The 26,576-nt window shown below is 40.1% G+C and overlaps 1 protein-coding gene across 4 annotated transcripts in view; it reads left to right on the top strand.

Moving 5' to 3' along the window:
- Nucleotides 1–26,576, top strand: part of FBXL7 (F-box and leucine rich repeat protein 7) — a 215,586-nt gene that overhangs the window by 73,740 nt on the left and 115,270 nt on the right. For 3 of the 4 annotated variants that reach the window (XM_072035020.1, XM_072035018.1, XM_038174641.2), the window contains one exon: nucleotides 4,556–4,645. The exons of the other annotated variant lie outside the window; for it this stretch is intronic. Coding sequence is in view for 2 of the 3 variants with exons in the window: in XM_072035018.1 (XP_071891119.1) it covers nucleotides 4,556–4,645 (90 nt within the window). In the remaining variant the exon portion in view is untranslated. The remainder of the gene's footprint in view (nucleotides 1–4,555; nucleotides 4,646–26,576) is intronic. 4 annotated transcript variants of the gene reach the window in all.

Here is a 26,576-nt window from a genome sequence, read left to right as displayed (position 1 = left end):
ATGAATTTCATCACCTAAATTTCATCACCTAATTCACTCAGCCTCTGTTTATGCTAGTTGCATGTGCTGTAACAGTGAACAAAATTTGAAAGTCAAAAGAAAAGGTGACAGTAATACAGTCAGAAACACTGTCCATATTAGGACAGGCTTTGCATATATGCTTTAGGGGGAAAAATAGTGTTTCACTCAGTCTTGGACAGTTACAGACTGTACTTCCCTGGATGAGTTTAAATTGCATTGCTTCTGTCCTGACGGACTTGTGATGGCCTCAACACTTCTCAGCAGTGAGCATGACTGGCAGAATACAAAGTTTGCTTTTCATGAGTTTGTGTTTTTTTCCTTTCCAGTGTTTATTAAATGCTTCCATTTGGCTAAGATGCCTTGTGCATATGAGTCTTACATCCTGCAAGTCTTTGGCCTGAAGGACTGAGGTGTTTGGAGAAATAATTCCCCAGTCAGTGTGCTCATGGAAAAAAAATAGTTATGCAAGCAGCTGGGGAAAAAAAACTTTTTTTATTTTGCAGTAATACAGAAATATGGAATAAGACCAGCCAATTCTGTGCATAATCTTCTAGTCATATTTCATTGGATAATCTGTAGCATTATTTTGATTAATAAGAAATTTGCTGTAGTGAAACAGAAAATGTAAACACTTACTAAAAATAAACTGATGTTCTAGTTGATGTAGCCACCTGTGATAAAAAAAAAAAAACAAAACTGGAACACATTATTTTAATATCATGACTCAAAAAGAGACCAGGTAGATTTACCAGGTAGGGTTATAGGGCTATTAAGCACAAAGATCCTCTATGACTGAAAAAAATCCTTGGTGACAAAGTGCTGGTGGCAGTGTTCAGGGGAAGCATCTGTGATGTGCTTGTCTTGTTTTAATTTTCCTTCCAGCGGGATCAAAACAAAATGTATAGGAAATAGGATACTAGGTTATAGGGCTGGAGTGCTGTTCTTACAGCTATTGTAAGGCTTTGGCACTAGTAGATGGGAAAAACCAACCACAAAACACAAACTCTTGCTTCTTCAGAAGCAGGTTAGACATGATTTGAATTGCGACTGTGTAGCTGTATGATTTCTTCTAGGTGTGGTGAAGTCCATGCTACCTTTGCTGCTGCTGTGCATTAGGTTATCATGTGAAAATCGCTGTCTTCTACTCTACCTACCTCCTACCAGAGTGGGGTGTGCTGTCTTTTGGGTTGTGATTCTGGCTTTGAAATAAAAAACAGTGGAACGCATAAGGGAAACTTGAGACAATCTCAAGTGCTAGGGAAACATTTTGCAGGCTGTTATCTTATGAAGAGTTACATAAAGAAAGCAAAGAATCAAATACTCTTTATTTCTGTAATCTTTGTAATAGTACTCCCTGTATTTGCTTGCTGAGGCTTTCTCAGGGCAGTTTTGCAGAGATGAACTTCTCGGCGCTACGTGCCGTGTCAGGTTGTCCTGTGGCAGTGGGGAAGGAGCAGTCTGAGAGCTGACATGGTGCAGTTGGCAGGTGGTGCCCTGAGGAGTGCTGCAGAAGAGCCTTGCCTCAGAGGAATTAGCGGGTGGGCCCTGGGCATCACGGCACTTGCTGGGTGCCTGGCAGCACCAGTCCCGTATGCTGTATCATAATTTGCCTCTTTCCTTTTCACCTTGCAGCCTGGTGTCCTCCTTGCACCCCCATGTCTCTCTCTGTCTAGCTGCTTTCTCAATGTGTTGTGGTGCATGGGGTTGTTCCTCCCCAGATGCAGTACTTGGCATTTCCTTTTGTCGAATTAACTTCCTGAGGCTATTGCCAGCACGTTTTTCAACCTGTGAAGGTCCCTTGGTTGGCAGTGACATCTTGGTGCATGAACCACAACGGCTTATTTTGTGGCGTTTGTGAACTTGCTGAGTGTGCATTTTTTCCAACCACCAGACTCATTTGTGGAATGCTTGCACGCTGTCGTGTTAGCTCCTGCATGTGTACGTGAGGTTGCAGCAGGCAACCTCTAGGCTATTAGAAGTGAACGGCTTTATTTTGCTTTACAAGAATAGGGCCTGCTGATCTATTTAAAATATTTGTTGAAAATTTACTAGAAAGCATCTCCTGCTTCCCCTGCCTACCCAAAGGGAGTGTTTCAGTGTAGACAGGGAAAGGCTTGTTTGGGGTTTGTGTAGTAAGGGAAGACTCTAAAGCTATCACAAAATATTCAAAGTATAGTTGCAGGAGGAACTTTTATACAGTGCCACCAGTAACAAGAATAGATTGTTCTTAATTTCCAGTTTTAACTTCTTACAAGGAGTTAAAATATTTTAATATTAAAGTAGACAGAAATGGTAGTTGCCTTGACATATATCTGGTATTTTGCAGTTACTACAGAAGTGTGCCCTTGTAAATCTGTTGCTGTGGGATGTACTGGCGATCAGCACCCTACAGTGGGTAAAACATTTTTGTCGTGCTCTTGGAGGCTTACTTGAATGCAGTCTAATATTGATGTTATTGGGGGAGATATGTAGCTGCAGGAAACAATGACTTTGTGAAAATAACCCATGCCACAGATGCCCAGCTAGCAACTCTGCTGCTGTTTGGTATCACTGACTTCCTTTTCCCCCAGAAGATTTTTTTTTCCTTCAGAGGAAGCAAGTCCTCTTTATTTGCTTGGAGGAAATCATATTTTGAGTTGATTTCTTTGTTCTTTCTTTTCTTTCTGTCAGGAGAGTTGATACTCCTTGGAAGTTTTCCTGCTTTTGCAGCTCTAATGTTTGGCAAATGAGCAGTTCCTGGTAGTAGCAAAACCATCTAAATACATACACCATAATTCATTATTTGCTTATCGGCTACTGCAGGTGTTCCAAATTCTCTGGCCTCTTCCTGGGAATTAGCATTTTGCAGTTATTCTCTTTTCTCATTTGCTTTTCTCCTATCCCAACCCTGGTTGCCCTTAGCCAGAGAGCTATTTTGAGGCAGTTTGTTCTAGAAAGACCACAGTGCGTTACTCCCTCGTGCCACAGCTTGCAAGCAGTCCAGTGATATTCTGGAGGCACTGCTTCCTGGGTTTGCTTGACTTTTTAAAGGAATGCAAAAAGCAGTTTGTGAATCACTGAACGTGCACTTCTTTTTCCCTTCACCCCGCCCAACTACTAGCTTTAGCCATTCTTTCTCTTTTTCACTTCCTTCTGGCCTTTTTAATATCCTTTCACTCTGTAGTCCTCTCTCAAATCGAAGCATGTTAACTTAAGCAACTTTATGTGGGGAAAGATCCTCTAGGGTTGGCTGACGGATTAAGTGGTGGCAGTACCTTGGTTGTGCAGCAACCTACGTTTGCACATTCTCCAGTCGTTTCCCATTAAAACTTAAATCCTCGTTCTGTTGTGGCACCTTTAAAAAGCAGACCTCCTCCTTACATCTAAATGTTATGAAAACCAGGCAGACTATAACCCAGAACCCTGAGGAATGCTTGATTGAAATAACAGATCAGGAAAGTCTCTTGCTAACATTCCTGTGATTATAGGTTTACTCAAGTGACAAAAACACGGTGTCAGCTAGCTTTCTGCCTGCAGTGTAATTTTGGTTCAAAAACTAACATAGCTCTTAAAGGCTTCACCGATGCAGTGTGTGTGGGGAGAGGTAACACCTGAAAATGTAACAGCATTCATTACCTTGCCTCTCTCTAGATTTATTTCATGTAATGCTTGGAGTGGCTGCTCCAGTTCCTGCTGGAGTAGCAGAGTGTGTGTATCCCTGCTAGTAGTTATTGAGTAGTGCGAGTGAAGGGGAAGAGAAACAAATCATTCTCTGATCCTCAGAGGTCAACAAAAAGACAACTTTGTTTTAGCTCCCTCTGTTCTTTTGCAGCACCTAAGATATTTTTTTTTTGGTCTTTTTTTTCCTGTTGTTAATTTCTGCTTGGTCTGATACCTTACACAGAGGACTGGGGAACCTGATGTAGAAAATGCAGAAAAAAAGTCTTAGAAAAGAAAATAAGAAAAGACACTTCCATTGTTCTGATTTCCAGTTAAGAGGGGCATAAAAGTTGTGGTGAAGAATAGCAACCATAAAAGTGTTGGTTTCAAAAGCATTTATTATTTCAAGCAGTGAATGTGATGTAGGAGGAAACAGCAGTTACCTTGCTTTCATTTTCACATGAGCAAAAGACTTGAACAGATTTCTGTTTTATGTGTTGACGTGATGTAAACTCCATTAATGCATCCTGAATTTCATCATTAGTGCTGGTGCGGGTCAGTGTCTGTTCCTCCAGATCTATTTTAGAAGTATTTGAACGAGAAATCTGGTTATGAAAGTTCTCTTAATCAGAAACTTTTCACTTAAAATGAAGCTTTCCAAATATGCAATTGAGCCCCTCTGACCCAGGAGGCTGTTTACAGCCTTAGTACAGATAAAGATGCACAGTTAGCTTCCACCCTCGTGTACAAAATGAACATCAGCTGCAGTAAACTGATTTTAAAGCTTCCTGGAACTGTTCCAGGTTCTGATATGGAAGGTCTGTCATCTTCACTGTTGATACTCGTGTTTGTTCTTCCTCCCTCTCACCCTCTCCACCCCTTTCTTTCTTTGCAGGCAAAGGCAGCTCAAGCATCTCATCCGACGTGAGTTCAAGTACAGATCACACGCCCACCAAAGCCCAGAAAAATGCAGCTACCAGTGAAGGTAGGCATCTGGTACTCGTTACCCAGGTCAGGCCCCCCCCCCAGCATAATCCCGGCTATTTTCAGAAAAGGAATCCCTCCTCCTCCTCCTTGTTCTTTCTTTGTACAATGCTATCAGCATACTAGAAATGAAAAGAACTTTGTTTCTGCTCCTACATGCTGCTTTTCCTGGTTTAAGCTTGTGAGAAAGGATTTAAGATACTTCTGCAGAACAAAAGCATAGAGGGTTTTGACTAATGTTTCATGTTACATTTTCAGCGAAGGCTTTTACTCTTAAGATTTGATGTGATCTGATTTTGAATTTATTTGTGAAAAGTATACTTGATAGAAGGTGTTTTGGCATCTGTTCTAGGTTAAAACTCAGCCTCTTGCTTTCATACCATGAACATCATGAAAATGCAAGTCGTTTGTACTGAATTTTCGAAGTGTGATTATGGGCATGAAGGATTGGGCATGAAGGACAAGGATTTCATCAGATTGATGCATCTCACCTGCAGTTACTAGAATATGTGATTACCTGGGTTTAGATTTTAATGTCTAGGGGAAGGAGATGTTTTGTGTGTCAAGATTAATGTGACATTGCACTAACTGACCTATGAAAAGAGAAATGCCGATCCTTTCCTTCTGCCTTATTACGTATGAGTAGGTGTGCTCTGTTAAATGGAAGCATATTGGCTCTAGTTTTTACAAGAGTGTCTTCGAAGGCTAAGAGGAAACCAGTAAATCTATATGCAGTTCAATGATGTAAACTGAAAGTTTTTTTTTTGTAAGTGATGCATTTATACACCATAGCTACTATCTCTACTCAAATCACTCATGATATATCAGTTGTACTTGGTAATTATCAAATATTAATTCCGATTTCTTACGGTTCTGCAATTACAAATTAAGTTACAAACTCTGATTGCTCTCAGTCTGGCTTTATTTCTTATGGTTAGAGGAAACCTTAGCCTTCCAATAGTTCTAGTTTGGCTCTGACTGTAGAACCTGTACAGTAAAAGCAGTTTGTGTAAGTAATAAATGACTGTGTAAGTTAGAAGAATTTATTGTTAGGCATGCACAATCCCATATCAGGAAGGAAGATCTGGCACCTGTGAATCATGAGAAATTATGTTCTAGAGTCTCTGCTTTTCAGTCTGAACAATAAATTTAGCAATAAATGAATATGGTTAATAAAGATGAGTTGAATAGTAGAGTTCATGTTTCTCTAAGCCTTAGATCCACAGGTTTTGAGGTACATGAAGGAGGTGAATTGCCAAGACGCCAAGTAAATGCAGGAAATGTATAAAAGCATTTTAGCTTTTCTGTATGACAGCCAGAGGAAAAAAAATCGTAAAGGAGTAGTGGAAACTTTGACGTCAGTCCTTTAACAATTGCTTTAAATTTCTGTTTTACTTCAATCAGTAAAACATGCTTTCCCCCTGTATTTTCAAATCAGATAATGCAAAATAATCTTTTATTAATCTCTGAGATTTATGTTCTTTATCAAGCCCAGTGTAGAGCCAGTGGGTACCAGTGTTTGCTGTGAAATTTTTACCACTGGTTTGCAGCAGATTAATTAATTAGTGAAGGAAGGCTTAAATTTAAATGCAGGCCAGCAGATGCTGTAGTAAAGATGTGTTCTGAGTTCTCATGCAAAATCAATAAGAGTTCAGAGCAGTGAAGGTTGGTGTTTTTCATGCTTGGAGGCAATTTCAGATATGAGCCTAATTTTTCTGTGCCATAGAAGGGTGTAAATAGGAGGATGAGCATATGGTGTTTATTTTGATAGCAGCAGTGGTAGTCCATTGCCTGTGCTACTACTGCTATGCTACCAAGATCTTCTGCTGAGGAGTTGATGTGAGTCAGTTTAATATAAGTTGCCTTAATGTGGATTGCTGTTTAATCTGTCAGATAGTTGAAATGACTTAACCAGTGAGTGTGAGAGCAGAGAATTGGAGGTGGTGGTGGTGGGGGGAACAGGGCTTGTATAAACCAGTGCTGTTACTGAAAGGCATGCTTATCAACCAGTGCGTCTGTGGGTATTTGCTTGTTTTGGTGGTGTTTTTAACTAATGCTGCATCTTTTCCCCATGTGCAGTAGACTTACCCCGTAGGAGGATTCAAGTAAAAGAGAGACTCATACCTTCTGCAAGATGAGTAGAGTTCTGAGCTTGCAGGACTGAATGCTTTCATACAATTCAGTTACAGAGCAGTGTCTAGGGGCCAGCTCAGAACAGGAGCTGTATTGTGTTGGACACTGTACAAGCAGTAGCAGTTATGTCTTCTCATTGGGGTGTTCACATAACTTCTTATAACCATTAGTAAAATTTAGCTTCATAGTGCTTCATGCTCTAATATTTGCTTGTCGTGATACAGTAGTACCTGCCCACCCCAGAGATTGATATGCACATCTTGTTCTTCAACGTGACGCTGAAGTTCATGCAGCTTTATTGCAGGGACAAAAAATAAATTATTAATTCTGCCCCTTGCTTTAACTCTGTAGTGTGAATTCATAGTGCTGTATGCTGTCCAATGAATGAGTCAGGCCTGTGTGGTGAAATGTGTGTCCTAGGTCTGGACTAGGAAGGACTCCAAATGGTGAACTTTTCTTCACCTTCACTGTTGCACGAAATACTCTTCACAAGTTGCAGACAGCTTCCTTGCAAGCCTTCAGTTTCTAGTGGTGGCTGAACTCCTGGGTGCCCAGCTCTGTGGAGAGCACAGAACTTGTGTGCGAGGCTGAAGGCCTTTGTCTCCTCCTTTCCAGCTTGGCAAACAGACCTAATTCTCCTCAGTTCTGCACAACATGTCTTCTCTGCTGTTTCCTTAAGACAGTTGACACAACATTTGTTGAAGCTGAATCAATGAAAAGCCTTAAAACAGCTAGGAAGGAAGTCTGTGAGGCTGATCCACGTCAGGTCTGTGGCACTCAACATTGGAGAAGCAGTCATATAAAACACTTCTCAGGCAGGTATAGATTCCCAAAGAGTGCAAAAAGGCAGGGTTCTTCCTTGAAAGAGCAAAGCACCTCAGGAGCTATCTGTTTCCTAGCAGGTGTTATCTCACTGTCTGAGCCATCAGACGAACTACACTTCTACTCTTGTCTGCTGTACCCATTCTGTCTGTGAATTTTCAGTGCTGTGATGTTTCCATGCAGGATGAGCTCAAGAAATGAATGACTGGTGGCTTGAAATGGCTTATGTGGTGTTCCAGTCCTAGGCGTGCTATTGAAGTGACAGCACTTCAGTCTTTAGGTGGGAATGAGAGATTCTGAACACCTCTGTATCTGTGGGGGGTGATCTTTTGCTTCACAGAGGTAGGAGGCATGTCACGCTATCAAATGTGTCTGGGTGAGCTGCACAGCCTCTCCCAGGGAAGAGCTGCCCGTACTTAGCAGCCCTATTAGCCAAACTAGTTTCGCTCAGCAATGCATCAGAGATGGCAACAAGTCCTCTACTTCTGTTACCTGGCGGAATGTGGACAGCAGCTGTCGGACCACTCAACTTCCTAAATCTGAACTTGAGGGGTACCAGTGATGCATCTGAGAAGGATGCAGCGACGAGGCGGAGCTGGCGTTCAGTCTGCAGTTAAATTGCTTTCATCGTGGCTTTTACTTTCTGTATTTCAGTGGAGGGTGGAAGGCAAAAAGCAGATGTCTGGTCTTCTCTCTGTAAATAACTGAATAAGCTATAGAGGAAGTTTGGCTGCAGCTTGGCTCGGAAGAAAGCATAGCAGACCGTGGATGTGCACGTATGATGATGCTTCTGCCCTTTCTCCTCTTCTGAGGATGCAATTTTCTTTAGCTTTGAATATACACTACATTTTACTTCTTTTCCAGTTTCAGACATTGTCTGCAATTCTTTACCCCATCAATCAATTAGAGTTAGAAACTTGAGAACACATGAGTTTTTGCTACCCCCCGTTGCTGTTCTGGCAAGTGAAAGACTAAATGGATTTTTGTGGGCCGTTTAAATGCAATTTGCTAGACACAGTCTCAGCTGGAATATTATTGTTTAAAGCTTGATTTAGAAGATTAGACTGAATGTTTTTCTATTGGTTTACCTTGGTCAGGGAGCTTTCTTCTAACACTTACTTGCAGAGTGTGGAATGTTACGTCCAGGCTGGATGCTTCATATTAACTCGACTGTTTTTCAGATTAAAAAAATAATAATAATCGATCCTATTTGCACTTCATGTCTAGATGGCTTTTAAATGATAATCCAGAGGCTGTTTTAAATTGAGAGCTCATGTCTGAGCTCCATGGAAGAGTTATAATTTACTTGTTAGTTTCTGTAAAATCAAATTGGAGGGTTAGGCCTGAAACAAAACGCTGTTTTAGCAGAAGGGTTAAGTGCTGAAATACCTCTAAATATAGTCTGTTAATTGTTATTTAGAATTCTGTGGAAATACAGTTAAGTCAGCTGCAGTATTCTGCAGAAATTAAATTTGTATCTGCTTTTACTGATGCCAACTTTTAGGGACTTTGAAAATTTATTTAACTTTTTTTCCATTCTGCGGTACCCTGAGAACTACAGAGTCTGTCACAGTTCTGATAGTTGTACCCTCCTTTCTGTTTTATTTGAGAAGCAGGCTCAATGGCATGACTGGAATAACTACATGCATTAGGAACCATTCCCTTCGTTAAATCACGCTTGGGGGTCAGCGATGGGAAAATGTAGCATTTTACAAATATTTAATGCCTTAGTTACTCACGTAAGAGTGTTACTGAACACTGCGTGGGATGACGTAGCTGAAGTCAATCAGGTTATGTTGCTGTGGCCCTCAGCGTCCTACTCTTGTGGGTTCCTGATACTGAAACTTAAGCAGCTGGTATGTTAGCGAGTCCGTCTATGCCATGCAATTTCTCCTTTGTCGTCTTCCCCTTGGCATACACAGTCAGTTCCAAAGGAAAGGATGTCTGTGAATGAGGAAGTACCCTTCTCTTAGCTGTGGTTTTCATTCTGCTGTGTCTGTAATTGCTGAAGTCCTTCAAAAATAATTAAAAAAAAAAAAAAAAAAATAGTGGAAAGAGTTCAAGCTAGGTGCAAATTTGCTGGATTTCAGAGTTTTCAGTGAAACTGCTATTCTGGATATATAACTACAGGTATTCATTAAAGTTTCCTAATTATAGAAATATCAACTACTTAAGTAGCTGAAACTGGATTTATATTCAGTTTAACAAGAACAAAGCACAGTTGGATAAGCTTTTCCAAGAGAAGTGAGCCTCTGTTCACGTAATAATAGCAAATAAAAAAGCAGATTTATTCTATGAACTGCAAGTGAATTAATGTGTGATTAATTACCTAGTTGAGGAAAGTAGGAGTAGAGAATGTTCAGTCATACCATTCCTACTTTGACACCTAAAATATTATTCTGGAGAACTGCAGAAAATAATGGAACAAGCAACTAGTTTTCAAATAATTTTCATGAACTGTGGAAAGACAGCCTGAGCTTTATCCATGTGGGAAAACTTTCAAAACAGTAGTTTCGCACCCTTGCTTATTTTATCTAAGAATGGCAGTCGTGAGTGGTAGACATTTTTGTCCCTGGATTTCATACTCTGAAGTGTAGAATATTAGTGGTATCTTTTTCTTTTCCAAGATAACTTTATAGAATCTCCTTGCCAAGACAAATTTGACTTCTGGATCAGAAAACCTTTGTCACTGCTGTGTGTGTGAATATATTAAGTATCATTTCTTGAACACAAAGTTTCACATTTACCGGTGAGGGAAGAAAATTAGACAAAGTCCATGTTATAGGATCTTTTCAGGGAGGATGTCATGCTGTTAATTTCTCTTGGCTTCATAATCACGTTCTTTCAAAAGGCTGTGTGCCTTAAGATCTCCCAAATAACTCGTAACTTATTCAGTGAGTTTAAGGGGATCTTTGTTTTACGCAATGATGGACCCTATGAAAAAACTGGAAAGATGGAACCAAGTCCTTTTGATTTTGAATCCTTTTGATATTTCAAGTGGCTTCCTGATGGAGAGGCATCTGAGCTTGAAAATTCAGGTGAGTATGATACTGGTGTTATTTCAAAGGTAGGTAAAATCCCAGAGAATCAGTCAGTGAATAGACAACTCCTCTGTGTTCATGGGGTAAGATAAGTAGCTATGTTCAATACACTGAAGCATTTGAACGGCTCATGTCCTCTGTGGATGTTTAACTAATTATGTGTTGTGACAAAAGATTGTTGTTTAAAAGAGGTGCTGTTTTTCACCCAGTTCTTCTTGACTGTCTTTTTGGCAGGAAGAGCTCTTTAGATCCATTCCCGTGTCTAACACCTGTTAAGAAATCTTTTCCCACTTTGGTTCTTTAATATTTTTCCTTTCATCCTCCCTTTAACGTTAGAAGCTTACTCATTTAGTATCAGAACTGTGAACCTATCTATATTCTTTCCAGATGCACGTAAGCATGTGTGTAATTCCTAGTTCTTTTGGTGGCAGTTCTCTCCCTGTTTCTTTCTGTCCTCGTGTCTTTGACTGGGAGTTCATGCTCTTGCTCCTCCCGTTGAAGTACTGTCTAAGTAGAGTTTCTGAGCAACAAACCATGTCTGAATTTGATACGAATTCCTGAATTTGCCCCTGCTTGCTTGGAACTGGGCTGAGATTCAGTTGGCTTTGAGTGAACTGTGGCTGTTTTGAGTTGGTAGTGAAACCGGAGACCAGGTAAGCTTCCTAGGGTTTCGTGTTACTTTTCTAACGGTGGAGTTTTCTAGAAAAGTGAAATGTTGCATCGCTGAATGTGCCAAAACAGAATCATTTGAAGCCAAAAAAACTGGGGAGTAATAAGAGGGGGGTGGGAGGCATGACAGTTAATAAATCCAAAACTATAAACACTTTGGCAGAATAAACAGAGCTCTCTATTTAAATTCCTGTAACCAACATATCTCAATGCATATGCAAATATAATCACCTCAAGCAGCATGTAGAGGTACAAGGTAGTACAGAGGCTTGTTCTTAGCCCTTATTTTTCATGTTTAGCCACATCTTGTTGTACTTTTGCTATCTAACAGGCAGTGTTCCTGTGAAGCTGTTCTGCTAATTGTAACAATACCATTGCAATCGGCATTTAAATCAGAGTTCAGATACAAGGCAGAAGTGGTTGGGGCGTTGGCAAGGTTAAAGCTGCAAATTGAAACCTTACGTTATTCTGGCTAATTTGTACTGAAATGCTATAGCCAAATGTTTAAAACTTGCCCAAACAATGCTAGGAACAAATTGGAAAGGTACATAAAACTGCAGTCTTACTTGATCTGCTGCCTGAAATGTGAGACCTACCAGAGCAAATGCACTTACAGTACAGTCAGAGAGAAATGACCCCAATTTAAAAACCTGGCGTTAGCTTTTCCAAAGTAAGGAATGATGCTTGGTAGGAGTGATTACAGGCTACTCAATTACCTGTAAATCTGATTTTAAGGAATCCAAGATCCCAAATGTAATTCTTTCTGTAAAATGCTGTACCAACCTACTTGTATACTGCTGTTGTGGGGAGTTTTTGACCCTAAACTGTTCTTTGTATGTTACTGCGTATGCTGGCCATTTTAAGTAGTTTCCTTCTCTGCAAAGTGAAGTCATCTTGAAGTACCTGATGATTCTACGACCTTTGCTAGTCTAATAAGCTATCTTACTTAAATGCTAGACTGTCTCTGAACTGGTTGTAGTGTGTATATATATAACCTAATAATGTGTACTTAAATACATTGGGGCTATCAGTTTTCCAGAATTTATGAGCTGATATTAGCAAGTTGTTTCAGGTTAATTCTAAAACTTGACAATAAGATTGAAATAAAATTGGAACAGCACATTTTTTGCCATTAACTTAACAATCCCTGTTAAGATGCCAAACTGCAGCTTACATTTATTACATCAAATATCCTGCCTCTATTTTCCTGTGTCGTCTTATCTTTTTGCCAGTTTATCAAACGGATGTATAATTGTATAATTTATACAAAATAGATTTGCTAAAACTAGATAAATGCCTGCATAGTGTTGCTGACTCGTTCTGTTCTCCTCTCGCTGTGTGGTACCATAGTGGCTTTCTCACATTATTGTTTTGGCATCGCCTTGTTTCTGCTGCTTTCTTCACATTTACCTTGAAGCATGTTCTGAGATTGGCTGATGGAAATGGCAGTTTAAGAACAGATAACGATAATTTGCATGTTCTTGTTAATTCTGACTGGTGGATCCTTATAGCTTTAGGCAATTACAGCAGATTAGGTATAAGCAGAAGTTATGAGCCTGAGTATAATCTGGTGATTAGCAGTTCACGTATTCCTCAAGCCTTAATCAGCTGCAGTTCAACATTTAACATCTGTGTTGTTGTGGTGGTATGCCTGTTGCAAGGTCAGCAGTTGCCCATCTTGGTATTTCTCTCACATTTAAGGTTTGTTTTTGTATTTAACTGTGATGATGGATTGGCAGTTTGTACCCCTTGAAGAAGATCAAAGTATAATTGCCATTTTAATGGTTTAAATAAAATATATTTTTCTGATACAGCAAAATGAGTACCTGTGGCGGCTGATAACTAGCTGAGCTGGGAGACTTCTGCTCATCTACTCCAGCATCTAGTCAGTACATAAGGCCTTGCCAGAAGGCAGGAAAGATTTCTTTAGAGATACGTGTAAATGATCCTCTGTAAGATCTGGCAATCTACGTGTATTTAGAGAAGCTAGTTTTGAACTACCCTCCAGCAAAGCCAAGCGTACCTTGATGCGTTTAGGCTGCCTTACAGATGTGAATGCCTGATTAGGAAGAAGCTCAGTGGCTTTATTGGATGACTGTCATGCTGCTTGTGATGACTTGGATAAATCATAAATCTCCACTGTAAATTATCACCAGAGTCATGATACTGAAGGTTCAGTTTTTAGCAGTGCCTAATTTAACCTATACCTTTTTTTGGTTTTCCCTAACTTGAAATCAGTTTTCATACTGTATATAAAAGTTTGAAATGTTCCAGTACTATTGGGTATTTTGTGGGAGCCTTCTTCCTCTTCCTCACTGTGATGTGCTTAATCTGAAAATATTTGTGTTCATGCAGACATGTAAATAGTTATGTATAGCCTATATATATATAAATTATTTCCCCTAACTGGCAAGATAAACATGTGTAAGCCTTGACAGGTTTTAGATCTAGGTTTTTAGATCCAGCTTGAGTTATCAAAACTTTGTGTGCCACCTGAACCTTCAGAAGCTCTGCACAGTGCGGAGTAATTGTTTACTTGGCACAGGGAAGGACTCTTTCAGCAGTACATTTGTGGGTGTGTGGTGTTTTTTCTTTTTTTTTTTTTTCCTCAGACCAGGAACAAATGTGATCTAAACGATAAAAGCATATTTGGACTGTAATCAGTTGGCTGTAGTTCGGGAGACTGATGGTTACTTGGTCCTTCTTTACTGTGGTCTGAGATAAACCATTAGCTTGAACTCTGCTTTCTGAAATGATTGTGCTCTTTGCTGTTGACCCTTTTGCTATTAAACAAGACTTAAGTCATTGTAATCTCAGCCAAAATTACAGTCCAATCTGATTTTAACTGTGAATGGGCCTTCTCTTTGCTGTTTTAGTAGAGTCAACTTTCACAGTGCTTTTTTTATGCCCTTGTGTCTCAGATACGGTTGTACTGCATGTTTACTCCTGCCTCACATTTGTGTTTGGAAGGCTTTTGCAATATTAGGCATGTGAATCTGACTGATCAATTAGATGGTGTATCTGGTTTTAACGGGAGATTAGTTTGGATCTAAACGAAATTCGCTGCACTGAATCCGCTTTAATAGCTTGTAATAAAAGAACTGGTGTCAGTAGGTGTCAATTGGTGCTGTTGCTTTGTCAAACTACTTGACTAATCTATGTTGGGGGGGAAAAAAGTCTTTAGAGGAATATCTGTTTTTGCTGACGTGGTATTGGATGGGTGATAAATACACTGGTGTCCTTCAGTATTTAATGAAGATCATTTCTGTCAGCATCTAATCGAGCAAGACAGATTCCCACAGCATTCCATGAAATCTAAATATTTTGCTGGGCTATGTTAGGAATATGTCATCCCTGATGAAATTGTATCTGAACCAAAGTAACAGTACTGCCATTCAGTTGGTGAGTTCAGGCTCTGCCGATCAGATTTAATGGCTATTTGGAATGAGGGATGATAATTGATCCTTTCTTCAGCCTGATGTGTTAATGCTTTTTTATACTGACTTACTAATTTTGTACGCTTCTTTTTAAGGAATGTGCATGTGTGTTTTGGGGGGGAGGGAGACTTGAAACACTCAAAACCTGACAGTTTAACTGATCTTCCTGTGTTACTGTGATGATACCAGACTTTTGAAGAATATTGTTCCTAAGGAAGAGACTAGGAGGCTGCAAAAGTAAGCATCACACAATTCTGCTGTGAGAAGCTAATGAAGTATTCATCATGGTTACCTACAGGTGCCCAGTGTTTGTCTGCTATTTCGAAATTGTGTGAACTCAAAGTCAAACCAACTCAGAACTCATGATACTTACCTCATGTCTAGATTTATGTTATTGGTTATTTTAGGTCTGATTTGGACATGTGGCAAATGAGAAGCACAGGGATGTCCTCTCAAACTGGCTGATAAATTAGTGCACAGATTATTCTTGTAACTGTGCTACTCTTTATGCATGCTTCAACTCAGAATCCTATGTGGCTCTGTGCTGCTTTGGTTCTGTACCTGCTAGTTTCATTTAAATTGGAAAAAATAATTATAGAGCAACTGCTTACTTATTCCTCTCTAAGCCAGAAATGTTTTCGTCAAAATAAGATGAGCAGAGAAGGACAATATGCTGTGAACTCTTACCTTTTAATATTTATGAGCTCTAAATCAGAGCAACCCTATTTAAGTATGTTGTATACTATTCTATTTAGGAAAGAACAATAACAAAACGTAGCTTAAAATATTGGTCTGATGAGGGTTGAGGGGGAAGGGGAGCATAGTAGGGAACTGCAAGCAGTAAAGCTAGTTAGGTGAAAGAAACTGAAAAGCAGAATATATTAGCTGTGAAGTTATTAAAAAAAAAAGTGGTTAAAAATATGACTAACCAAACATTTGTATCCTACTGTCTATTGCTCAATATGATGTATTATGCTTATAAACTAAGCAGGCTGATATTGCTGAAAGGATAAATTGTTTCCTTTGGGCCCATTTGTAGAAATTGCGTCCCCTTGTCTGAATGCTTAGCCAATTTAAGTCAGAGAAACAAGCGTTTTGTAGCGGATGGTTTAGTTAACAACACATGTAATCCTGGTGAACCTCTGGCATTTAGTGACTCCTGGAAAAACTGATGCATCGCGTTGCTTCAGTAACCAGATAGTCTTTGTGAATCCAAAATACAAGTTATAAACTATGTGAAACTTCCTGATTTTTACCCTGAGATTGAGTGTGGTTTAAAAAATAGTTTATATATCTGTCTCAGTATTGCTTATCAATCTGGATTGAATTGCTTTTAATCTCAACAAATTCAAGAGTAAATGTCTAAGTTACTAATTTCAAGTCCTAATAGAGGCCATGATTCTTCAGTATTTTGAAAGAGTTCAGTTAATGTTTAAGAAGGGTGTTGTGTAATCTCATGGATACGTTCCATCGGTAAGTTTCCATAAAAATGGGACTGTTTGACTGCTTGAGCCTTCCTTGTAAGAACTCATTTCCACGAGGGTAGGGGTCTCATGGATGAAAAGCACACCCATCTTTTTATGAAGTTGTTACTGGACTGGTCAAAAAGTTACTCCTTCGTTAAAAGGATGTATAAAAATAATATCCCTGGAGTTTGTGTAATGTTTTATTACTAACTCTACAGAAATAAAACAGCTGGAGCATCACTGCAAATATAAGGCCTGTTTCTCAGCTTCTTTTAGCCTCAGGACCAAGGTCACCTTTGGTATGAAAAGGAGCGCTGTCAGTGATACCAATTTCCATTTGGGTGCTGATGGATTTCTCTATAGCAAGGAAAATGTGTATATTTTAGGTGCTTTTCATGTATGGTTTTGTTTATTTAGGTTCATGTTCATTATACTGTGTTAAACTAAATTCAAGTAAACTAAATTCAAGATCTGGATGAGCTTCAGTTCCTCCCCTCTGAGTGTTCCGGAATGTTCTAAAAGCTTGGTATGGGAGGATGCTCAGCTGAAAACACTTGGACGGTCCTCACCTCTGCATGCTGTATTGCAACAGTGTGCAGTATGTGATGGGTGAAGCTCAGCGTGAGCCAGAAATGTGCACTTGCAGCCCAGAAAGCCAACCATCTCCTGGGCTGTATCAGAAGCAGTGTGGCCTGCAGAACAAGGGAGATGGTTCTCCCCCTCTGCTCTGCTCTTATGAGACCCCACCTGGAGCCCTGCGCTCAGCTCTGGGGCCCTCAGCACAAGGACAAGGACATGGATGTATTAGAATGAGTCCAGAGGGGGGCCATGAGGATGATCAAGGCGCTGAAGAACCTCTCCTATGAAGATAATCATAGGATATCCCGAGTTGGAAGGGACCCACACAGATCATCGAGTCCAACTCCTGGCACCACACAGGTCTACCCAAAAATTCAGGCCATGTGACTAAGTGCACAGTCCAATCTCTTCTTAAATTCAGACAGGCTCGGTGCAGTGACCACTTCCCTGGGGAGCCTGTTCCAGTGCGTGACCACCCTCTCAGTGAAGAACCCCCTCCTGATATCCAGCCTGACCCTCCCCTGTCGCAGCTTGACACCTTTCCCTCAGGTCCTGTCACTAACGAGAACAGATCAGCGGCCGCCCCTCTGCTCCCGCTTGTTGAGGAAGCTGTAGGCCGCAAGGAGGTCAAGCTGAGGGAGTTCAGCCTGGAAAAGAGAAAGCTGCAGGGAGACCTTACAGCGGCCTTCCACTACCTGAAGGGGGCCTACAGGAAAGCTGGGGAGGGACTCTGTCAGGGGGTGCGTTGGTAGAACAAGGGGGAATGGCTTTAAACTAAAAGAGGGAAGACTTAGATTAGGTATTATGAAGAAATTCTTTACTCAGGGTGGCGAGGCAGTGGAATGGGTTGCTCAGAGAAGCTGAGGATGCTTTGAGCAACCTGGTCTGGTGGGAGGTGTTTCCTGCCCACGGTGGAGGGGGAGGAGAGTTGCAATCAGGTCATCCCTAGGGGTCCCCTCCAACCCAAACCATTCTGTGGTATGTGCTTGCTCCTTAGACAGTTTAAAAGACTTTGCCTTCATTGCTTCTTGAAAATAAAACAGCAATTCTGAGTGTGTTTTAATGACTAGTGTGTCTTAGATATCAACTGGGATAACTTGTTGCTCCTTGGACAGTAATTGCTGTTTCAATTCTGACTTGGTGTTGTGGGCACCCTTCCGTTCTGTGAACAGCTTTGCTCAGCTCAGGATTAAATCTTCTACCAGGCTCAGAAATCCTGGGCCTGTGGACTGTTTTGTTGCTTTAGTGTGGCTTCCTCTTTGGTACATCGTGTCTGTGGTGACTTCATCCAAATGAAGAGCACCCCCAGATTTGCCTGGACATCCTATGCAGCACTCTGAAAGTGTACCGTGATGCCTTTGCTTGCCCAGTCAGATGTGTTTAGGGTGATTCATCTGAATGCAGATGTGCGGATTAGCTGAAGCTTTTGGAGCTTCAGGTATCCTGGTCAAAGGCATTCCTGTTCTACATCTGGAAGTAGTAGAAAAATCAGCATTTTTTGATTTTTCTCGAGGAAAGAATTGTAGGCTAACGGAACAAGGCCAGGGAAAACCAGCTGCTTGTTAACTGTCACACCGTCTTGTAAATCATCTGGTCTTAAATAACCATACGATGGTAGTCTTCACATACAGGTATTTGAACCAAAACAAGGGTAATGAAGCACTCTGTGAGAAAGCTTTAAGGGGGGGGAGGGGATTATACATAGGCAATAAAATACATGGTCTGATTCTTGGTGTTTGGAGGTCACATTTTTTTTATATTGGGCCTGTATAAAATACTGTGTAGGAAACTTAAACACTAATTTGTTACTTTTTTTTTTTGAATCTGGTAACTCCTGTTCTTTCATGTCTAACTTTTGCATTGAATTGAACGGTCATACGTAGTCTCAAGCTCAATACTAAAGCTAATGAGTCTGAATGGGCTACGATTTTTTTTTGTTTTGTTTTTGCCATTTCTGCCCTTAGTTAGTTTGGTACCATATTAGAAGTACCAAATTGAATTTTATTTTGGGGAGAGAAGGGACTACTTGAACTAAAGGCATTGGATTCCGACTGGGAAAATGAAACAGTGATGCCAAAAGATAATAGAAGAGGTAGTAAGCTATAAGCTAAAAACAAAGCTTCAGTGCTGTATAGTACTGGAAAGGTAGATATAGTTTCAGGTCTCACATGTAGGAGCAAGAAACTGCTAAGGAAGTGATAACAGACATCAAGGCAGACAAAGGCCATTGTGCTCCATCCGTGTGTCCCTTTACAGAAAAGTTCTGGTGGAAACAACAACATAATCTCGATAAAGTCTTGTCGGAGGCCAGTAACAAGTGAAGTACCCCAGTGGTCAGTACTGGGTCCAGTCCTGTTTAGCATCTTTGTTAATGACCTGGATGATGGGGGTAGAGTGCACCTCATGAGAGACAAAGATGTACTGGAAAGCGTCCAGCAAAGGGCCATAAAGATGAGTAAGTGGCTAGAGCACCTCCCATGAGGAAAGGCTGAGAGCTGGGACAGTTCAGGCTGGAGAAGAGGATGCTTGGGGGGGGGGGGGGGAGGGGGGATCTCATCAGCGTCCACGAATCACTGAAGGGAGGGTAGAAAGAGGACAGAGCCAGGCTCATCTAAGTGGTGCCCAGTGCCAGAAAAGAGGCAATGGGCACACGTGGGAACGTGGGAGGTGCTGTCTGAAGACCAGAAAGACTGGGAGGGTGACCAAGAAGTGGCACAGGCTGCCCAGAGAGGTTGTGGCATCCTCTGTGGAGATCTTCAGAAGCTGCCTGGGCATGGTCCTGGACAACCTGCTCTAGGTGGCCATGACTGAGCAGGTGGGTTGGACCAGATGACCTCCAGAGGGCCCTTCCAACCTACAACCATTATATGAAACTAATACCAGTGGTCTAATAAAAGGAAACTTATCTATTCTAGGTGAGTAGAAATCTGGACATGCTAGAAGATTAGTAGCTTATTGAAACAATGATAGCTTGTGCTGATGAATAATTCTGAGTTTATACCCATTGAAGAGTCCTCATGCACTGTGCTATCCTTGGAGCAAGGTCTGTCTGTGTCAGGATGGTTGGATTGTTTTGCACTACGCTATAATTGCTTTCTGTATGCATTGGTTGGAGCTTACAACTGTAAGTATGTAACACTGCACTTCATGTCAGAAGCTTGCCTGTCCTTAGAGATGGTCTGTTACAGATGCTGGGAAACATTCTCACTCTACCAAGTGTTTTAAATGCTAAGGTTATGACACTATTTGCCAAGAACTACATCTTGAGTATTTGAATCAGTTCAGCAAACACATTTCATGAAAAATGACATGCTTGAGTGAAAAAGAAGGCCCTGTTGTGTACTTGGAATGCGATAGAAGCTGCTTTCTGTTGTGCACGGAGCATTACGGGTTCAGTGTTACGCATGCTATGGCTTCTTCATGAAGAAACTGATGGAGTAAAAGTTGAGACAGAAACTTGTCATGTTTCACAGAAGTTTACATTGGAAACAGCACAGTTCACAGTTTAATTCCTATTTCTCTCATTGAAGAAAATGATTTATATGTTCTTTAACCTAGCATGGTGCTCAAATATACAAGTCAGCCCAGCGAAATCCTTTTATTTCTGTCTGCTTTTGGGTGGCCACAATACCTCTTTTCATGGCCCTAGTTCTACCATCATTCTGGCAAGCTTTGGACTACACTAGTAACCAAAATGCTAACAACTCCATTGGATGATGGAAAGGCTGCAGGTTTATAGACCTGTATGCCTTCTTCCTCTTCCTCTGTTCCAAAATGCTCTAAGCTTGTTTTGCTGGGCCCTGTGGTTTCTTAGCCACATGGACAATATTGGACCCCATCCCTCTTAAGTTTAGCTCCTGAAAGTGTCCTGCCATTGCTTGTTCCTGCATCAGTCTTTCACTTTCTGAATGTGGGATGAGGCTCTGCTCCCTGCCAGCTTGTTGTTTTCTTGAATATGCTGGCCAGGCTGAAATGATATACATCATATTACAAGCTGGCTGCCAAATTTTAGTCATATATATATTGCTCAAGCTGCAAACCTCCAAAGCAAACACAGAGAGGAAATCAAAATTAAATTAATCCTCTCCAAGGATGTATAAAGCATGGTTGCACTGAGGTTTACAAGTTGAGGGTGAGAGGGACCATTGGTTGCGTGTGTGTCAGAAGCCACTGGTATGCATGGCCCCTTTCTATTGCCTTGGTTCTCTGGGCTGGAATTGCTGAGCATGAAGACCTTAAGCTTTTTCTTTTAATGATAGCTAGACAAATGACTTTGCAAAAGTTTAGTTAACTGTAGAACCATGAGGCATTTTTGGCAGTTTGTATTCAATTACAGGATTAAAGACAAAATGAGTCACCATTTTCTCTGGAGTCCTCAAAGGAGTGTGTTCATGTAGTCAAAGCATCTTGGCTGAGACTGAGCAAAGCTCTGGAGGCTTCACTTCTGGACATGGTACCACAGTAAGGCTGGAGACCTACTTCTTGCTGTTCTTGTTTTGAGAGGGCTGGTTTAGGGACAGTGACTGGTTCTGTTGTACAGCCACTTTCCTTCTTCATGCTGGGTTTGGGCTGGCCAGCAGGAGGATTCAGGGTCTCTTAAAGACTTTGAGGCCAGCTGGCATGAGGGACGGAGGCGTGGAGTAGTGGCCCATTGCTTTTCTTGAAACATTCATAGGCTGTACCTGGCCTATTTGTATGTGGAAAATACAGGAGAAAGGAGTGAGAAGTGGCTGCCTGCAGGAGACAAAAACTAAATGGAATTGCGTGACAGAGTTTTGTGCAATTGTAAAGTAGACTTGAATGCCTCTTCATCCAGAAAATAAATGCTTATCTAGTTTTTCTGGAGTTACAGGCTTTGAATTTTTGATAATCCCACCTGAAACTAATTGACATTCCATACAGATGCATTTCAAAAAACAAAACAAACAAAAACGTAATGGCTTTTTGATCTATTTCAAAAAGCAGAAAGATAGGCTTGTTTGCCGAAGAGACAACTGTAACTATTCTTCCACAAAATGTCATACAAGGAAGGTGTGAAAACCTTGCCCGATTTTTTTTTATTTCTTTTTTTTAACCTAAAAGCTTTGTAGGGCTTCAGATTTGTGAACGTCCTCAGCCTCAGCAATCATGATTTACCTGTAGCCTGCTCCGAAGGTCATTAAATTATTAGAAGTGGTTAAACTGTTGTCCTGGATCATTTAAATGTCTGGTTAAATTGCTTTGAGAAGCAAAGCTGTATCCGAGTAGCTTGATCTCAGTTGTTCTGCGGGAAACACTGAAAATGAACATACCTGAAGTAAATGAGTTCAGGAGTTGCAAGTGTTCCTTGTTTATTCTGCTAATACAGAAGAAAGCGCAGGCTTGCAATATTACCTTACTGAGACTTAGCTGCTTATTTGTTGTTGCGTGAAATGAGGCTTGCAGTGCTTTTCCCAAAGAGCTCTTGTGGGGAGTTACCAGTCTGTTGTCCTTCTGCAAATTGCCCCATCTTTTGTAAGCTCTATCTTCCTGCAAGACCTGTGTGATTAACTCCTACTTATGGACAAACAATTTTATATGGCTTTCCTACTTCATATTTCAATTTAGGTTACTAGTGCAACTCAGACACTATTAATTAAGCATCTTGTGCAGACCTAGAAGGAAGAATGTAAGAATTATTGCCCATACTTCTTGATGACTGTACAAGGAGTCACTGCTTGCCAAAACAGTTAACAGAGTTGAAGTAATGTACTGTGAATGTCAACTTGTTGATCTGCAGACCTCAACATTTATCCATGGAGTACAGAGTCCAACTGTGAATTTAAGCATGCTGACAATAGGTCAACTTTTTTTTATACATGTTCTTTGACATCCTTGATACTCAAAGTCCTGAAGCCCTGTCACTTCCAAGTCAAGGAGAAAATTCTGATGCAATGAGATCCTTGCTGAAAATGGAGTTACTTTGGTTAAAATCAGGTAACTTGCATATCTTACAACCCATCCCTTTAAGTCATCGTTTATCATTTCAATCCCTTTGTGGTCCAGAAAAGAAGCAGGACAGTTATCTGCCATAGCAGCAGGTGGTTTTTTTGTTCGTTTGTTTTTGCTTGTTGGTTCTTGTTTGTTTTGTAAACTTCATTAAATATTGATGTTAACCTATAATATTAGACTTATCTAATTATAGTCTGTTTTGTCCTGTAAATAATAAACTTATTTCTAATTTGAGTAAACATGTATTAAAGATACCTTGGTCTGACACTCACAGGCTCTGACACAAGTTTAAAGATCCAAATAAAACTGTAATATTTAGCAAAAGCTTGGAGCACAAGAATGGCTTTGAGCATGTGGTCTACTTGATAATTTAGCTGTGTCACAGAGGAGAAAATACGCTAGCAAGGATGTAGTGTGTGTCCTGGAGCAGTGCTTAAACATGCTCAATAGGTTTGGCAAAGTTGTTGTAGGAACTGTGTGAGCGTAAGAATAACAGCTTCTTTAAAGGTCTGTAAACTAATCAGCAAAATTATTACAAGACAAGATTACTAGAGAATTTTTAAGAAGAAAAATTACATGCCTGTGAGCAACGCTGCCTCATTTCTTTCTGTATTCTTGTGCTTCTCATTTTGTCAATATGAATGTCTACCAAAGTAGACTGGTTTGTAGGAGTCAAATTCAGGCCACAGTAAAAAAAAAAAAAAAAAATAAAATGTGTCTTTAGGTAGCTTACTTTTCATAAGTATTTATTTAATTTAAATCAAAGCTAGTTGGTCATAATTAAAATCTTTATTTGTGACAACTTGATTTTGATTTACTGAAACGTCTGAGAATAAAATGGAAGCTGATTTTTTTTGACATTATATGCTATAAATAATTTAGAATTCATTTATCTGTATATTATAGATATCATAAAACGTGTGCATGACTGGAAACTCTTTAGTCCTGTATGAACTTTTAGCAAATACCTATTTTGGGCAATTGTAGTAAAACCCTTAACTGTGGAAGCTAAGCATATTTTTCTTTGTGTCCTTAGCAGAAAACAATTCAGAGGCAGTATTTGTGTGTTGTGAAAACCTATTTTTGTGGAAAAAGGTCATACCTAGCCAACATTGTCCTATGTCACATGGCATGACTTGAAAAGTAGTCTTTTGAGTCTTCAGGTTTCATTTTTTTTCATGTCCACCTTCCACCTTTGTATTGCATACATAGAACCATAGTGAGAAAATTGTCAGCAGTATTGAATTGCATTACTGTTTTCTCTTTTCCTCCCTGTTTCATTTTAGAGGCCAACTTAATTCTCCATCTAGGTAGACTTGATAAATGGAGTTGTTCCAAGTCTTGTGTGTGAAAACAAGGCAGGGATAGACTAGAGGGTTGAAAATCTGCCAAAACAAACTTGAGTGGAATAGCTTAGTTCGTCCAGTGTTGCACTTTCTAACACCATGGGGCTTTTTAGAGGCATTTCCGTTCTCAGATATATGTGGTCCATCGGGTGTCACAAGAGGCAAGTACCTTTGTAATGAATGAATTCCACGTCCTGCAGCATGTAGGTGGGATTTCACTCATCTTGGTAAGGAAGAAGGGACAGAGCTAGGCACAGCTATACCCTTTGACACCTTAGAAGCTCGCCTGTATTTAAAGTAAAAACTGCAATTTAGGTGGCAACAAGCACTACAGCGTTTTAAGAAAAGCAAATGTAAATGACACTCTTTCACATTGGCACTTCAAATGCCTTCCTTCAGCTTGCAAAGCACTAAGATAAAATAAGCAACCTTCTCTTACAACTGAATTTGAGTACTTTGCATTTTAAGGGGCGTGCTTGCTTTTAAGAAGCATCTTGGTGGTTGATTTGAGGATTTATGAGCATATTTCATTAGAATTGTAATGACTGAAGTAAATCTAAGGGAAAATAACAAGAATGAACAGAAGCCCCCCAAAATTGCGATAATCAAAAGACCTGTATTTATTTAGTCCATGATAAGTAGCAAAAGAAGAGGAAACAAGGGTGTGTTTGAGTACAGAAATGGTTATTGCAAAGAAGAAAGGATTAAGAGCTATTCAAGCTTGCTATGGATAAGATAATTAGATCTGAAAGGAAAAAATTGATGTAATGCTAGATCAGACTTTTCCTGTATGTGTTGGATTAGATGGCGGCAGGTTCTGGTGTGTCTGCTGGAGATGTGAAGGAAAGATTGGCCTAGATACCTGTGGCACTTATGCTGTCGTAGCAAATGCTGCTGTGAAGCAGCTGATGATGAAAAGGGACTACTGAAGACCTTTTGCTTCTCCTCCTCTTACCTGCTGTCCTTTCAGGCTTTTTCACAAATGAACATTTTCCTTATGGTAGTGCTAATTGTAACCTGTAAATTGAACATTACACTCTTAATTTGTAAACTGTGATTACTCATTTTTTTGGGCTGTGTGGAAGTCAACATCTTTCCAGCTTTACTACAGAATTTTGGATTTTGCCTTTGGAGAATACCAGCCTAAAGAAAAATAGATTTGAGTTGCCTCACAGGCTGGAAAGCATCACTGACAATGTAATTTCCAAGGTAGTTCTGAGGTGGCTGAGATGTATTGTAAAGGGACTCCAGGAAGCTTTCAGTGTCTTTGATCTACCTGTTCTGCTGTTGGCTCGACTTCAGAGGCATTAAAACAATAGTAAAATCTAGCAGAAGGGCAAATGGAAAAATGATTTGGCCTCTCTTCCTAAAAACACATAAGATAAAACAGAACATAGATATTCTGTCCTTCATGAGAAGGAGTGACATATATGAAAATCTGTTGATTCATTGAAAATATGATGCATGGTAAATGAATATATTATTTTGTGAGAGTAAATATGCGTAGATAATAGGGCTCACTATTTTCTATAGACAAAAAGGTCAGGTGGTACGCTAATAAAATCTAATAAAATCTGCTTAGTTGTTTTGTCAAAACTTGTAGGTTCTGACATATCCATGCCCTATTTTAGGATATGATTTGGCGGCGTTAACCTCACTGTAAAGTTTAGCTGCCTTAAAACTTATTTCTAAATTCTAGACATCAAATGGCATTTCTATAATAGATCAAAGCTTTTCCTTAAGCCCTAGCATGTTGGTTAGTTGATAGAGGATAGTTGGTTTAGGAAGGGACAACAGTAGGTTGCCTCTTGTCTTCAGTAACTGTTCTTGTTTGGTTTTGGGTTTTGTTTTGACAATTATTACTACTTTGTAGTAGCTTTCTTCAAAAAATCTCAGGTTTCTTAGTGAACTGGTAAGACTGTAGGCTTAGAGTATTGGCCAGATGTAGAATATCTTTCCCGCTGCCTTCTACAGCTGACGTAACACGCATACATGTTCATAATGGTGCTGTGTAGAACTGACAGTGTGTGATTGCGGTATGGATTGCTGATTTTTATCTATCTTTTTTTTTAGCCTTTTTTTATTGCAACAGATTAACTATATCTGACAAGGTTAAGTGGGAAGAATATTTTATAATTGTATAAAACTTTAACTGGAAGTTAATTGCTTATTTTTCTAAGTGTGGACATGTGGAGTCCCTGGTTTGGAATTAGGGTAGTGTTTGTCAGAAGCATGTATCCTTGGGGTGCCTGATCCAAATTGTGTTGAGTTATAAACCATAGAAGATTCAGTGCGCTAGGAAGCGTGTGTTTTATGGCCATTTCTGATAAGGAGGCTGAACAGTTATCTGAAAGGGGAAGAAAAATGAGAACAAAAGGTTAAATAGTAAGATTTCTTGCCTGGTCATAAAGGGTACGACGGGGTAGAAAACCTCCAAATTATATGGTGGGGTTTCTTGGTGTCTCATGT

The sequence above is a fragment of the Anas platyrhynchos genome, chromosome 2 (assembly GCF_047663525.1).
Source record: "Anas platyrhynchos isolate ZD024472 breed Pekin duck chromosome 2, IASCAAS_PekinDuck_T2T, whole genome shotgun sequence".
Classification (NCBI taxonomy): Eukaryota; Metazoa; Chordata; class Aves; order Anseriformes; family Anatidae; genus Anas; species Anas platyrhynchos.
This window is presented reverse-complemented; position numbering and strand designations above follow the sequence as displayed.